Source organism: Grus americana, chromosome 20 (assembly GCF_028858705.1).
Source record: "Grus americana isolate bGruAme1 chromosome 20, bGruAme1.mat, whole genome shotgun sequence".
Classification (NCBI taxonomy): domain Eukaryota; kingdom Metazoa; phylum Chordata; class Aves; order Gruiformes; family Gruidae; genus Grus; species Grus americana.
In genome coordinates this window covers 12,132,537-12,147,079 of record NC_072871.1, presented here as the reverse complement: position 1 = coordinate 12,147,079, position 14,543 = coordinate 12,132,537, and the positions used below count along the sequence as shown (strand labels likewise).

The window sequence follows — 14,543 nt, the reverse complement described above, 5'->3', positions numbered from 1 at the left end:
GCACCTACCCGGCTGGGGGCACCGGGCCCGCGGCCCCGCGGCGCCGAGCTGAGGTTGAGGAGCAGCGTCCCGTCTGCCGCCATGGCCCGCCGCCTCCCGCAGGGCCCCAGGGCCGCCCCTCGGGCCGGGCCCAGCCCGCGAGGGCGGAGAGGAGACGGACAGGGCGCCGCAGCGGCTCCCCCAGGGGAACGGCCGCTCGCCCGGGACCCCCCGGCCGCAGCCGCCCCGCTGCAGGGGCTCGGCGGGGCGCAGCCCGTCCCTCCTGCCCACGCCGCCGGACTCACGGGGCGACGCAGGCGGCGGTGGGACAGCCCCAGCCGGGGCGGCCGGGGGCTTCAGCGGCGGCGGCGCATGCGCGCTGCGGCCCGTGAGGCGGCGGTAAGATGGCGGCGGCGGGACGCAGGGGCAGCCCCTCGCTGTCGGCGGGGGAGGAGGAGCCGCCGCTGGGACTCGACTCGTTCGTCGAGGAGGCGACGGCGGCGCCGAGCGCCGGGTTCCGGCTGACGGTGGTGCGACGGGAGCCGGCGGTGCGGCTGCAGCACGGTGTCAGCGGGCTGGAGCCGCTGGCCTGGTCGGAGGACCACCGGGTGTCGGTGAGCACGGCCCGCAGCATCGCCGTCCTGGAGCAGCTCAGCGACGTCCACAGCGGCGGGCAGGAGATGGTCATCCACCGCACGGCCGTGCCCGCGCCCTCCGCCGCCTGTCTCCTCAAGGTGAGCCGTCCCGCACAGCCCAGCCCGCCGCGGCGGCGAAAGGCACCGGCCGCCTCCCCCTCCGCGGGGCCCGGGGCTGCCCCGCTACGTGTCCCCGGGCCGGTGCGGGAGTCCTCAGGGCCGCCTCCCCCCGGGCTGCTCCTGCCCCGCGCACAACTTGCAGCGTTTCGTGCGTTGATGCATTTTAAAAGTGCAGGGGAGAAAAACCCAGCCATGGCCCAGTAATGTCAGGGGGCGATATGATGATCCATTGTCAGGTGGATTTAGAATCATAGAATCTTTCAGGTTGGAAAAGACCTCTAAGATCATCAAGCCCAACCGTCAGGGGTTCTAAAGTTTAGCAGTTTTTTCTAAGAATCACTTGAGCTCCAGTACTTTGATGACAATAATTTCAGTAAAATTTTAAGTAAAAATCTTTCTTGGTTTGCCACCTATGTTGAAAGATTTTTGCAGCAGGGACTGTTTTGGGCTTCTGACTTGTTACACTCCTTAGCACCCAGTGTGGCAAGTCTGGGTGAATATGTCATTAAATAGTTCTGTTGTTATAGATCTGAACTTTTCTTCCAAAACAATGCTGAGAACGTGGAGTAACTTCAGTTGAAGTAGGGTGCTTTAGAGTTCGAATGTTACGCCAAGTACCTTTAAGTACACACTTGCGGACAGAAGTTTGAAAACAGGCTCTTAGATTCAGCAGACAAAGATTCAATAGCTGAGAGTCAAAACTACACAAATTCAAGCTAACAACGAAGCTTAAGTCTTCAAGAGTGACATTAATTACCCATTGGAACAGCATAGCATAGGGTGTGAGAGGCGATGGCTGTATTTCAAGTGGGAATTCCAGGAAAGTCATCCTAAAATAAAAAGTTCTACAGTTGTTTTAAAAGTTATTTGTTATCTTTTAGGTTGGTCCAAAAAAGGAGGTAGCAGAATGTAAGGAAAAGTTTGCAAGTTCAGCGGATCCAACGGTTAGTCAAACTTTTATGCTAGATCGAGTATTCAATCCCGAGGGGAAGTCGTTGCCACCTATGCGAGGATTCAAGTATTCCAGCTGGTCACCGCTGGGCTGTGACGCGAATGGAAGGTGCCTGCTTGCTGCTTTAACCATGGACAATCGATTGACAATCCACGCAAACCTCAACAGACTGCAGTGGGTGCAGCTGGTGGACCTGACAGAGATCTACGGGGAGCGTTTGTATGAAGCCAGTTACAAACTTTCTAAGGCTGACACTCCCCGCGGAGAACTAGGAGACTTCTCTGAATTTCAGCGACGGCACAGCATGCAGACTCCAGTGCGCATGGAGTGGTCGGGCATCTGCACCACTCAGCAGGTGAAACACAACAACGAGTGCCGGGATGTTGGTAGCGTGCTCTTAGCAGTACTCTTTGAAAACAGTAACATTGCAGTTTGGCAATTTCAGCTTCCATTTCTGGGTAAGGAATCAATTACCTCTTGCAATACCATAGAGTCTGGAATAAATTCCCCAAGTGTGTTGTCTTGGTGGGACTATGAACATAACAACCGAAAGATGAGCGGACTTATTGTAGGGAGTGATTTTGGACCAGTTAAGATCCTTCCTGTCAATCTAAAAGCAGTCAAAGGCTACTTTACACTGAGACAACCTGTAGTCTTATGGCAAGAAATGGACCAGTTACCAGTGCATAGTATCAAATGTATTCCTCTCTACCACCCCTACCAGAAATGCAGTTGTAGCTTAGTGGTGGCTGCAAGAGGAGCTTATGTGTTTTGGTGTCTCCTGTTGATATCCAAAGCAGGTCTGAATGTCCATAATTCCCACGTGACAGGGCTTCATTCGTTGCCAATTGTATCTTTGACAGCAGACAAACAGAACGGCACGGTGTACACGTGCTCCAGTGATGGAAAGGTAAGGCAGCTGATTCCTATATTCACAGATGTTGCTTTAAAGTTTGAGCACCAGCTGATTAAGCTCTCAGAAGTGTTTGGCTCTGTCAGGACTCACGGAATAGCTGTTAGCCCATGTGGTGCATACTTAGCAATTATTACAACAGAGGGCATGACTAACGGTCTTCACCCGGTTAACAAAAACTACCAAGTTCAGTTTGTAACCCTTAAGACTTTTGAGGAGGCAGCTGCGCAGCTCTTGGAATCTTCTGTTCAGAACCTTTTCCGGCAAGTGGACTTGACGGATCTCGTACGCTGGAAAATTTTGAAGGATAAGCATATTCCTCAATTCTTACAGGAAGCACTGGATAAAAAGATTGAGAGCTGTGGTTCTACTTACTTCTGGCGGTTTAAGCTGTTCCTCCTGAGGATTTTGTACCAGTCAATGCAGAAAGCTCCCTCGGAGGTCATGTGGAGACCCTCGCATGAGGATGCAAAAATCTTGATATCAGATTCCCCTGGGATGGGCAGCACTGAAGACGATCAAGAGGAAGGAACTTCTAAACAAGCCAGCAAGCAGAGCCTATGTGACACAGGCAAAGGTACAGACGTAGATGACACTGCAGATGATTCTCTTCATCAGTCAAGTGATGTAGGAGGCCGCGAGCCAATGGAAGAAAAGCTTCTTGAAATACAGGCACAAATTGAGGCAGTAGAAATGCACTTGACACGAGAACACATGAAACGGGTGTTGGGAGAAGTTTATCTGCACACATGGATTACAGAAAACACCAGTATTCCCACCAGAGGAGTCTGTGACTTCTTAATGTCTGATGATGGCTATGATGACAGAACAGCACGAGTAAGTGCACCTCTATGCTCTGGGGATTCGGTATTACAAGTGACTTCTTTCTTCCTCCTCCGTATCCTTAAATGAAAATACAGCTTTGGGGGTGGGAAAGAGAACTGTAATCATGTCATCCTTGCCAGTCAGCTTCTATAGAGCATACAGCTTAAGTTGTCCTTCCTTGAAATTATGGAGTAGGAGGGAATGTAAATAGAGATGTTGAAATTTGGATCACAATAAAGAATAAGCATGCCTGAGTTTTTGCAGAACAGTGGAGAGGACCACGGTTATTCCACGGCTCTTTGGTGGGTTTAGAACATGTACTGACTGCGAGTGATGTTTGTTTTCATGGCTAAGCTTATTTAACCTATCATCTCTACAAAACTAAACTTAGGAGGTATTTCCTCTAGTCAGTTAAACATCTGCAGTTGTAATTTTAAGAGTTGCAGTATCACTTCTTGAAGTATTTATAATTGAAGGTACTGTGACTGTTCAGGTGGTACATCAGGTCTTGTCACTGCTTCATGAGCCTTCAGCAAAAAGATCAGTTACAGAGGTTCTTCAGAAAGTGATTGTGGTTTATGAGTTAAATCCAGTGATTCAGAACTTTATGCAGGACTTTGGATTAACCAAGCTGATTGAATGTCTTTGTTGTAACATATATGGCCTGAACCTTCAGGCACGTTTGCAGTTATTGAACTACAATAAATATAACTGAATGCTTAGCCATGATAGGAACTCTTCCCAAACTTGCAATATTCCCTCCCAAAATAAAAGCATAACTGCAAGGACAGTATCCTGACTATTTCAATGTGTAGAGTAAGCATGCGTGGCAGGAAACAAGTGATCAGTGAGCCCTGCAGTGGGCAGACAAGTTTTCTGCATACAGATGTGAGACAAAGGAAGCTTCAGTGGGAACACTCTGCTGCCAGCCTCCTGGCTCTTAAGACTCGATGACAAGTATGTCTCAGATGTCTCTGTACCTCTTTGAACAGAGAACAGTTCTTTTCGGTACCTAAGTCCTTAAATCACTTGAACTCTAAAAATCAACCTTTACATTGCATCCAGAAGGACAGAGGAAGGAAGCACAGTTCCATTACTGATGTAGCGTGGTGTTCTCTCTGCTGGACTTAGTAGCAGGCAGGCCACACAGTGTGGCCATCAGTAATTCACTAGGAAAGTGTTCTGGCAGAACGGCTTTGTTTTTCTACCAGCCAATTACTATGAATTGGAGGTTTGAGAGGTTGCTTTTCTTATCTTGTAAACACAGTTCTTCTTTTTATAGTCATTAATAGCTGACTGACTTACTCAAATTCTATTTTATTTATTCAGTTTGCTGTCACATTTTAAACGTCCCTGGGATGTGGTTTATATCTATTGAAATGTCAAATTTGATCACATAAATGTTCTACTATAAACATGTATACTCTGAGATGACTGCTGAAGACCTACATCCAGGTAATTCCTGAACAGGATATATTTTTAGCACATCCATTGCAATAGGCACGAGAATGTGAAAGCATTGGCATTGCTATAATGGTCAGTGGCATCCTCTAAAGTGGTATGATACCAATTTCTTCAGTACTTCTTAAATTTGCGAGTAGCTTAACGTAACATACTTGCTCTTAAGTTCTGTATCCCTTTACTGTGGGACAGAAATCTTTAGGAGATGACAACAGCATGAGAATCAATTAATACTTATCAATGTATTACATTTCTTACCCTTTTATTTCTTTGAATTCACCTTTCAGTAGGCAGCTGTCTTGCTGTAAACAATGCTGACTGCTGTGTGTTCCCAGGTGCTGATTGGGCATATCTTAAAGAAAATGAACAAACAGACTTTTCCAGAGCACTGCAGCTTGTGTAAAGAGATCTTGCCATTCACTGATCGCAAACAGGCAGTCTGTTCCAACGGACATATTTGGCTCAGGTAACTGGTTCTTAAAGAGTTTTTTGCCCTCCTCTGGATAATTTAAACATACTTAAATAACTAATCTAAACCACTTTTTATTGCTGGAGTAAAAAGCCATGAAGCATGTTATCCATGCTGCAGTTAATTGCAATCTTTGCTGGCTGTTAACTGTCCTCTTCCATGAGAGAGAGGACATTGTAGATTGGATTTGGTTCCCTTATCAGTACATTTTTTAAAATAAAATGCTTTTGATCATCTAACTTTTTTCTTCAAGCAGGGGGAGGATGGGGGCAGGGAGAAAGTAGATGAGGGAAAAATCAAGCATAAATCATCCTTTGGAAAAGCACACAAAGGAGGGTTTGTTCTAGCCACTTCAGCATTTCAAAACAAAGTAATTTAACAAAAAAAATGATTGGAAACAGCCACATAGAGACATCAGACCAATTCTGGAACATCTAGAAAAGGAAATCTTCCAACATCGATGTATGGGGTACGTGGTGATTGTCCCTAGAGACTTCACAAGTCTGTAGTCTGTCACAAAGAAAAACTTTTGCTTAACAGATACTGTGTGCTGGTTTGGCTAAACAGTCATTGCCTTAATGGTTCTTCCCCTCTGCAGTAACCTTCAGCTTTTCGCCTCTCCTACTCTATGCTAAAATTTTTTGGCCAATGATGAAACTTCTTTTAATGGTGTATTGATTTTTGGCCTTTTTATTTTTGTGACCATATGTAATTGGGTATACTTGTGAAGTATCATTTACCTGAATTAACAAATTATTAATTTTTATGTTTCCTGTGGCTGATTACTGCCCTTACTCTCAGAAAGCAAGGTCTATTGGGAACAGAACCCAGCCTCCAGTCAGGGCAGAGGAGCAGGTCACAAAACCGAACCAGACCCCAAGCCTCTTGATAAAGCTACTTGTCCTTTCACAGGTGCTTTCTAACCTACCAGTCCTGTCAAAGTTTGGAATACAGGAGGTGTTTGCTTCATGACAGCATCGCACGGCATCCAACCCCAGAAGGTAAACTGTTCCCGTGGCCAAAAGGGGCTGGATTGTGTATTCTTAAGTTTTATCTGCCAAATAACTTGAATTAGTTTTACTGACTTTTCCCTTTTACAGGCAGTTAGCAGGTGAAGTACTAGTGCTCTGCGTTTCACAGCGTCCTGTTGTCATCCATGTATTAATGGCATACATTAATTACGAAGTAGTGACTGCAGAAATTAATTTATAAATACTACATTTTAATGAGAGCTGAGTAAACACATAATCTGTGGTGGAGTGCTACAACAGTTCATTTGTATTCAAGTTGAATATATTAGCATCCAGTTCTGCAAGAGCTGAGGGTCTTTGACATTCTATTTCAGCACAAGCTGTAACAGATCCAGCACAGGTTAAGAAATAGTTGGCATCGTGCTGGCTTAGGTCCCAAGCCTGCCACAAGTACCTCTTTCAGAGACAGTAATGGCAGGCTGTGGGGGCCAGTCAACCTTTTGGCTTTGTATTTTCAGAGTTTGAGGAAGGACAAGCTGTGCAAGAAAATTGGTATTTTTCCCAGCTGGTACACTAAACAGTTTGTCTTAAAGTGTAGGTGATACTTTTCTTCTCCCCATAATTTGTGGGTGTTCCAGTCAGCACTAAGGGTCAAGAACTTAAACCTCTGTAGAGAGAGGCTGTAAACTTAATTTCCTTATATTGGAGAGGGATGAAGAAATAGGAACCAAGGACTGCATTATGTGAAGTATCTAATTTTGGTTCAGAAAATGAGAACGCTACATTTGTGGCATGGTGATCCTTTAAATTGTTTTCCTATGTAACTAGATGAGTGTGGAATGATACAGCATGGACTGTTTCACCTTAATTTTGTCCCCCACTGACATGGGACTCCAACTGACATTACTTGAAATTTCAAGACAGAATTGGGGTTGGATTCCTTCTGAACTCCCAGTTAATCTTGCACAGTGAATACGTACAAACTGTTTCAGGATTACTGTTTAGTTTGTCCCATCGCTCCTGTGTTCATCTCTACCTCCAGCTTTAAACAACTTGTTTTCTTATTTGCAGATCCTGAATGGATCAAGAGGTTATTGCAAGGACCTTGCACGTTTTGTGATTCTCCCGTGTTCTAGAGAAGAGCTATGTAAAGATTGAAATTATTTTCTCTGCTGCATAAGCTCCCTTCAGTCTGGAAGGATATCGAGCATGGGAATAGACTTTACTGGAGGGGGAAGATGTTATCCATGCCCTTGTAAATAGAACACAGGAGGTTCTAGAAACTCCTTAAGTCCAGAGCTACTTCCATGCTCCAGAAACAGGAGTACATCTAGAAGAGCAAGTTTATAAACCGGCTTGGAAACGTACCCCATTGACACAGCAGCAGCTGGATACACTTCCTTTTACCGAAAAGGAACTGAAGTCTTAAGCGTGCAGCGTGAACTGTCCTTTCTGCCTGACAACTGTGTGATTTCCCAAAAGGACAGGACTATGTGATTTCCCTGGGACAGGAACAGCGGAGCTGCCTCTTGAATGGTCTTGGTGGGTAGAGAAGGCTTCGGCTTGTGGTGCGCTCTCGTTTGCTTTTTAACAAGCACTGGCACTTGCTGCAGAATATTAAACTATCAAAATAATTTGTGGTTCTAATTTCTTGCAGAGTGAAGCGTATGCCAGTTACAGCCATATGAGAGAAATTGGCCGTTACATTAGTTTCACTTAAAGTCTAGAAGAATAGCTGCCTCTCAACTGTTTTAACAGTATTGCAGTCAGAAGGGTAATATTGGCTGCCCGAGTCAAATATGGATCAGTAAGAATAATTTTTAAATGTAATAATTATTAAACTAATAGCAATAGATTAAACACTAATATATATATAAAAATATTTCCAATGGTCTTAAATCTCTTGCCCCACTTTCTTTTTCTGAACTAAGTTCTAACCACTTCCTAGCTTTTGCCAACGTACATGCCTTTCATTTCACTTGACCCTCTACCCACAGGAATCATCTTTTTCAGTATAACTCAGTTACCAAAAACATTACCAATTTACCTTATTTTCAATTGAATGGAGAGTCTCTCTCATAGAGAAGTCTGACACACAAGGAATCGCTCCCAGCTGACAGAGTCTCTTTTAATAAAAATGCAATAAAAATCCCCAAGCCCAAACCCCACCATGGCTAAAATGTTACAGGTGAAATATAACCCTTGTATAACCCTTTCTCATCAAGAGATTCATAAATATGCCAATGATGTAGCATGGCTGAGCCCAGAAATTTATTCTGCCTTCTAACTGTCCTATCAGGAAAAAACCCCATCTTTCTCTCTTTGGCATCTAGTTCCTATGGGGAGCAGGAGAATCCTTTTCAACTTCCTATGCAGTGTTAGAGGAGTAATACCTCCAAAATGTGTATGGTTATTTGGTACAATTTGTCTCGTTGGCTTAAATCCATGTTGTCAAATAATCCAAAGTTAATGTATTTGCTTTCTTCAGAATACCAATTTGGACACTTGGATGTGTTGCCCTGTTTGTGATTCATGACACTTCTAATTGTGTGTGAAGTCCTCTGTAGCTATTTGAGAAATCAAGGAATTGTCCTGACAGGATCAGTTTCCAACTATGCATGTGTGGATTGGTGCTTAACTTTCCTTGACGTAATGACTATGCATATTTTCTTAACCTTCCTTCACCTTTAGTAGGAGCAAATTTTTGCTTCAGCTGACATGAAAACAAGTCAGCTGTCCTTACTATTCAGAGTTTCATGCATAAAGCATGATAGTGCTGTGACTGAGAATAATATTAATATAGTAGCCTAGAACAGCAGAAGCACATTCATCTGTAAAATAATTAGCCCTGTTTGTAAATACCCTTGGAAGTGATACCATAATTGTATTAAAGAAATGTTTAGTTTTTTATTGTTGTGCATTGAAAATTGAAATTACTTCACTGTGTCTGCAAAGAAAGAAAATGTAGATCATGATAGCATCTAGTAAAACAAAGAGTAACCTTGATAACTAATGTGTGCGTAGTTTGGGGCCAGGTACTGTACCTGGGGCAGCATCTATCTTCTTGCCAGTGTTGATGGGGTTTGGGGGAACAGAACATCAGTTTCCAGTTTCCAGCTGAACAGGTTTATTCATGGTGGTAGGAAAAATGTTTTAAGTGGAAGCTGCAAGTCCTTGTCCAGGCAGTCCTGACCAGTTCATCAGCGAGTGTTCCAATTCAGAAATTCACCTGACTATGGAAAAGGTGAGAGTGTGTCCAGAACCATGTGTAAATGCTTTAAAAAAAAAAGTCAACATTTATTTGATACTGGCTTAGAAACCATAATAATATCCTGATCTGCTAAAGCGTTTAAGTCTGGCTGACCAAAAGGCTCAACATGATATCACTAGATTAACTCCTGGTGAATACTTCTAGCAGTTACCTTGATTTTCCCTGGATTGAATTTTAATGCTTTAGACATGTAGGAGCTCTAGTACACCTAGCATTGTTAGTTTTCCTTGTCTTTCAAGGCAGTAGATACTCAGTATACCATTGCCAGTTTATTTAATCTGATTTATGACTGCTGGGATAATGGAATTTTAAAGCCAACGATGCTGGCTTTGTCTGCATGCCAGTGGAGATCCTTTAGCACAAAGCTTTCACTTCTCACCCTGACCCATTCGCAACAGGCAAAGAGGTATTGCGATTTAATTTTTTTTTTTAAACTATCACTGGTTCCTACATGTTTTTTTAACTAGCATAGGCTTGAATAGCATAGCACACCTCAGACCAGTAATGTGTAACCTCTGATGTTGATCTTACTGGATTTTTCTGCCCAGCTGAGACATCCTCCTTCAGGAAACCTTTTACTGGTCTTGGACGCCATTCTGGGAACGTGGACATTAGTCCCATTCCTGTTGGAGTACCGTAACAACCTGCAGGGCTGCAGCAGCACCTTGACGTGTTATCCCTCGTGTCGTCCTAATCAAACCCCTCACTTTGATCCCACGCAGGGAAGGTGAGTGGCTGAGGGAGGTACGAGCACCTGCTGCCAGATCCCCATGCTATTTTGCCATTAACAGAACTGCCTTCTCAAGCTGATACGTAGTCGAGCTATCCAACAGTAAGGCCCAATCTGTTTTGGGACACCAAGTGAAGTATTCAAAGAATAAATCCCACAAAATCAGAGTTTCTCTTGCTAAGTTTTTGCCCTAAGTTTTGCAAGATATCCCAAGCAAGTGAATAGCAGAAGGCTCTCCTCAACCGCTTCGCCATTTAGTGGTAAACACTCTGGCTGTTCATGGTGCCTCACCTCCAGAGGAAGAGTAATGCTTCAGCAGAGGGACTAAGCTGTTGTTGATGCAGTGCTGCTTTTTTTTTTTTTTAAAGAATTGTGGTACTTGCTCTTGCATCTGATAATTAATAGATGCTGTGTTCTGTGTCTGAAGCTAATGTGTCATTGTCCTCGATAAGTAGCTTCTGACAGCATTTAAGATTGAAATGCTCATGCTGCTCATGCTGATAAACTTATCCCTCCTTCACTAGGCTGAAGAAACCCAAGTTCACTGGGTAAGCAGAACAGCTCTGGACTGCACAGCTTGTTAGTGCCTTGGTGCTACGTGCCGTTGTTTGAACTGAGGTCAAAGTTTGGGGTCACGAGGACTCTGTCTTGGGTCTCCAAGCTACACCTCCTGCTCTAGAGCTGGTGGCAGCAGAACTCATTGCTGCCTTTTACCTTAATTCAGCGATGGGTTGGGGACTTCAGCATTCAATCATCCTTTCCTTTTGTATGTTCCCCCATCCTATTAATCCCATTGTATATTTCTAGAGAGGAAATATTATGGTTGCTAATGCATACATACAGGCAATAAATATTTCCCTTATTTTCTTAAACTTACCAGGTTTTCCACTGGCTAATGTATCATCAGTGATTATGGGCAGCAGAACACCATTTATTCTATCCTCATTAAGGGTTTCTTGACATAAAAGAACTGAACGCAAACATTTATAGTCCTAGTTAAAGGCTAACAAATCACACTTGTGCTGTTGTGCCCTAAACTAACATTTACGGGAGACTTGTTTGTACCAGTTTAATTTCTGAAACATAGAGCCCTTCCCTCATGACTTGCCCAGTCTGCGAGGCAGCGGACAGCCTTGCAGGTGCAACTGCTGGAGTCTCAGTTGCCATCTCCAGGTAGGGTGTCAGGGAGAGAGCCCATCCCTTCTCTGAGGACTCCGAGTAATGAATTCTTTCTGGCAGTCACCTTGTAAGCATGTAGTTACTAGCAGTCCAATATTTAATAATATAATAAACTTCAAATTTGTTACTGCAAAATGTTAGTTCATGTTTTTGCAGCTGGAAGTAAGGGCAATAGCAGTCTTAGCCTCAAAGCGTGGGTAGTCGTGGCAAAAGTCAGACTTCAAGTAAGCATCTAAACTAACTGGAAGAAGGCGTTGCTAGGCTCTCAGTAAACAGAGGTGAAATGCTCAAAGTAGTTACCAATACCATGTCTGTCCTCATCGCCCTCTTGTATTCCCTTTTGAAGTTTCTGTATCAGGCCTGTAAACGCACAATTACGCTGGTTATACTCCAGACTTACATCGAAGTGGGTGGGGTTTAACCAGAACTGGTACCAGCGTCAGCGTGGAGATGCCCGATAGTTTGCAGCTCCGCTGGGGAATACCAGGTTGGAAAGCTGCTTTTTTCCCCTCCATGTGAGTAAACAGGGAGAGCTTGAGCCTGGCTCTACTCCTCTGGAGTCCTGTCCTACCTGTTAAGGTTCCTGCACCTTCAGAGTCGAGCCTTCTCTTGGAAGTCTCGATCCAGGGTAGCTTTTCACAACTTGTAGAGGTCAGCGTGCGTGTACAGTGATGGAGGGAGGGCCTTGGGTAGGTAGTCTCACTTCAGTTTCTGCCTGTGTTAATCTTTGGCTATGCTCAGTCCTAACTCGTACTTTACACTGGAGATGTTCCCAGACCCTTGGTGTCACTTGGAATATTCTTATTCTGTCACTAATTTTTAACGCTAACTCAGATTTTAGCACCCTTCGCTCAAAAGACCTGGAACTTCTGCTGCTCTGTCATGGTCTGGGCAGTGACCTCAGGAGCGTCACAGCTGCCTGCGGATGAGGTATCATCGTTGCCACGCAGCCGGTACGCAAGGCACTTACTGCATTAACGACACTACGGTTCGGGGAGGAAGCGGAGTAATTCCGTGTGCTGTCTTAGGCTGCGGCTGCATCCACCCAAATGTGAATGTTTGGAGCACCTTCGTCACAGGAGGACTCCGGCACTGCTGAGCCCTGCAGCATTCTTATTTAACACAAAACTAGGGGGCCAGCCCTGAAAAGGGAAAACCCGCGAGCCATCCAAGTGAAACTGTTCAGAGCAGAGTTTAATTGCTCCGCTGATCTAGCTGATCTCTTGGTGCTACTTTAATTCCGTTATGGGGTGTGAGTGTTGTAGCTGGTCACCAGGCTGCACGAAAAGCAAAGCTGAGTTTTTAATCTTTAGTTTCTGGATTTTTCCTTTGAGGCTTCGCTCATGGGAGGGTCTGACAACATTGCTGTGAATACTGATGCTGTGTATATGGCACATTTTGTAAACATGAAGCAAACCTGGATGAATGTTTTGTATACTGCGACAGTAGCATTGTAATCCTGCTCCTTTTTTATTCTAAATAAATAAAGTACTTGTTTGTAATGCCTGTATTTTAAAGGACTGAATTTCTGGGAGGGACATGGGGGGCCAAGAGCTGAGACTGACAAGAAACAGCAGTGTAGTCAAGCACTCAGTCCTTCACCATAAGACTTCACACTTTAAAAAAAAAAAAAAAAGGACTAATAATAAAAATCTCACTGTGGCCCTTGTCACAGAACTCTGGTGGTGAAGCCTGGGAGAGGAGCTGGGTCTGGTAGTGCCCTTCAGCCACTCAACCATTCCCTCCTCCTCGCCAGCACAGGTTCTCCCCCTCTCTTTTCCCTGGCCGCCTGAACTGCCGCGTGGCAGCACCCCAGCTCCTGAAAACAATGCTACTAAAGACCCAACTTTCTTTGATGAAAGGGGCCTGACATCACCTTTTCTTTTCTTCCATAGAATGAAACGGTTCTTGTTGCAGAAAGAGGAGAATAACCCAGGAACACCTGCTTGTACAGGGGAACAGACAGTTTTCTGTACCAAGTGCGTAGGACAAGGCAAGAGCCGCCCTTCAGGTCCAGTTTTGGCAACTGCAACACCGAGGGGCAGGTAGAGGGTCATAACCACAGTTTGTTCCTACTTAAGATCAGCTCAGCTCCAGCTGCCCCTCTGTGGAGCAGGGCTGAGGCACAGGAACCTGCCAAGCCTGTCTTGGCTCTAAACCCAATCTTAAGGGCTGGTACGAACGCCTTGCTGCCCCTTCCTTCGGTACAGTCCCGCAGCTTCTACACCACCTTGTGAGCGGGCGGTGGTAAAAGCAGCTATGGTTAAGGTTTTTGTGCTGGCAGCACCCAAGCCTTATGAGGCCAGGTGAGAAACCAAAGGAGGCAGCAGGGGAAATCTTTCAAGAGCTCCAGGGGGTCCCTGCAGAGACGGTGCTGGAGGATTGGATCTCCTGCCTGGGGGTGTTCAAGCGTCCTTCCACCATAGGGCACTGCCAGATCTATTGTTTGGAGCAGGTGGGCACGAGAGTTTGTAGAACAGTTGGACATACTCATCTTGTTGCGGAACTACATAATTAACAGCGTAATATATAGGGTATGGCACAACCTCCAAGCAGCCCTCTCCGCAAAGTGTCTTCGGAAAGCAGAGTGATAAAAGAGGTCCATTTCAGAACTGGGCAAGCTGTACAATAAGTAACGTCTGGTCCCCGCTGTGTTCTTACCACCTCCTCTTTACCTTGTTTTTCTCATTGCTCAACATTTGTTTTGCCAGAATAAGATGCTAATAAAATCAAGTGTAGTTACCAAATTGGTTTTCAAGTGTTGCATTCCAATTATAAAAGCCTAATTCCTCCTTCCACCCACTGAACCTTTTTGGTATTAACAGGCTTTACTATGCAAAGTGATGCAGGGGCTGTTTCGTTTACAGTAATTAAATGAATGTCAATTGTTTTAGTTGTTTCTGAGGGAGAGTTCTACATGAGTATTAGCATGTTCTGCTAACCCTTACGTTCTGCACTTCAGGCCTGCTGCAAACCCTTGGGGGTTGACCATTGACCTGAGACTCCGTACCCAGACATGCCAAGCGCATCTCAATGAG

At 44.9% G+C, this 14,543-nt stretch overlaps 2 protein-coding genes across 8 annotated transcripts in view; one reads left to right on the top strand and one right to left on the bottom strand.

The window, feature by feature from the left end:
* DDX31 (DEAD-box helicase 31) overlaps positions 1 to 292 on the bottom strand; it is a 49,887-nt gene extending 49,595 nt beyond the window's left edge. The window contains exon 1 of one of the 4 annotated variants that reach the window (XM_054848264.1): positions 9 to 292. In XM_054848264.1, the coding sequence (XP_054704239.1) occupies positions 9 to 83 (75 nt within the window). In that variant the 5' untranslated portion in view covers positions 84 to 292. The remainder of the gene's footprint in view (positions 1 to 8) is intronic. The other 3 variants (XM_054848266.1, XM_054848267.1, XM_054848265.1) reach the window with 3 other exon arrangements.
* On the top strand, positions 281 to 13,011 carry GTF3C4 (general transcription factor IIIC subunit 4). Of its 4 annotated transcripts, none has more exons than XR_008579970.1 (6): positions 281 to 713; positions 1,616 to 3,436; positions 5,221 to 5,351; positions 6,267 to 6,355; positions 7,397 to 7,867; positions 7,983 to 13,011. XR_008579970.1 is itself a non-coding variant. In XM_054848263.1 (5 exons), exons 1-5 carry the CDS (start codon positions 384 to 386, stop codon positions 7,459 to 7,461), a joined length of 2,436 nt encoding a protein of 811 aa, XP_054704238.1. In that variant the 5' UTR covers positions 281 to 383; the 3' UTR covers positions 7,462 to 13,011. The 4 variants fall into 4 exon arrangements, 1 of the variants encoding a protein (XP_054704238.1); XR_008579971.1 differs by having other exon boundaries at positions 7,397 to 10,323; positions 12,340 to 13,011; XR_008579969.1 differs by having other exon boundaries at positions 7,397 to 10,323; positions 10,851 to 13,011.
* Positions 13,012 to 14,543: the final 1,532 nt, after the last annotated feature.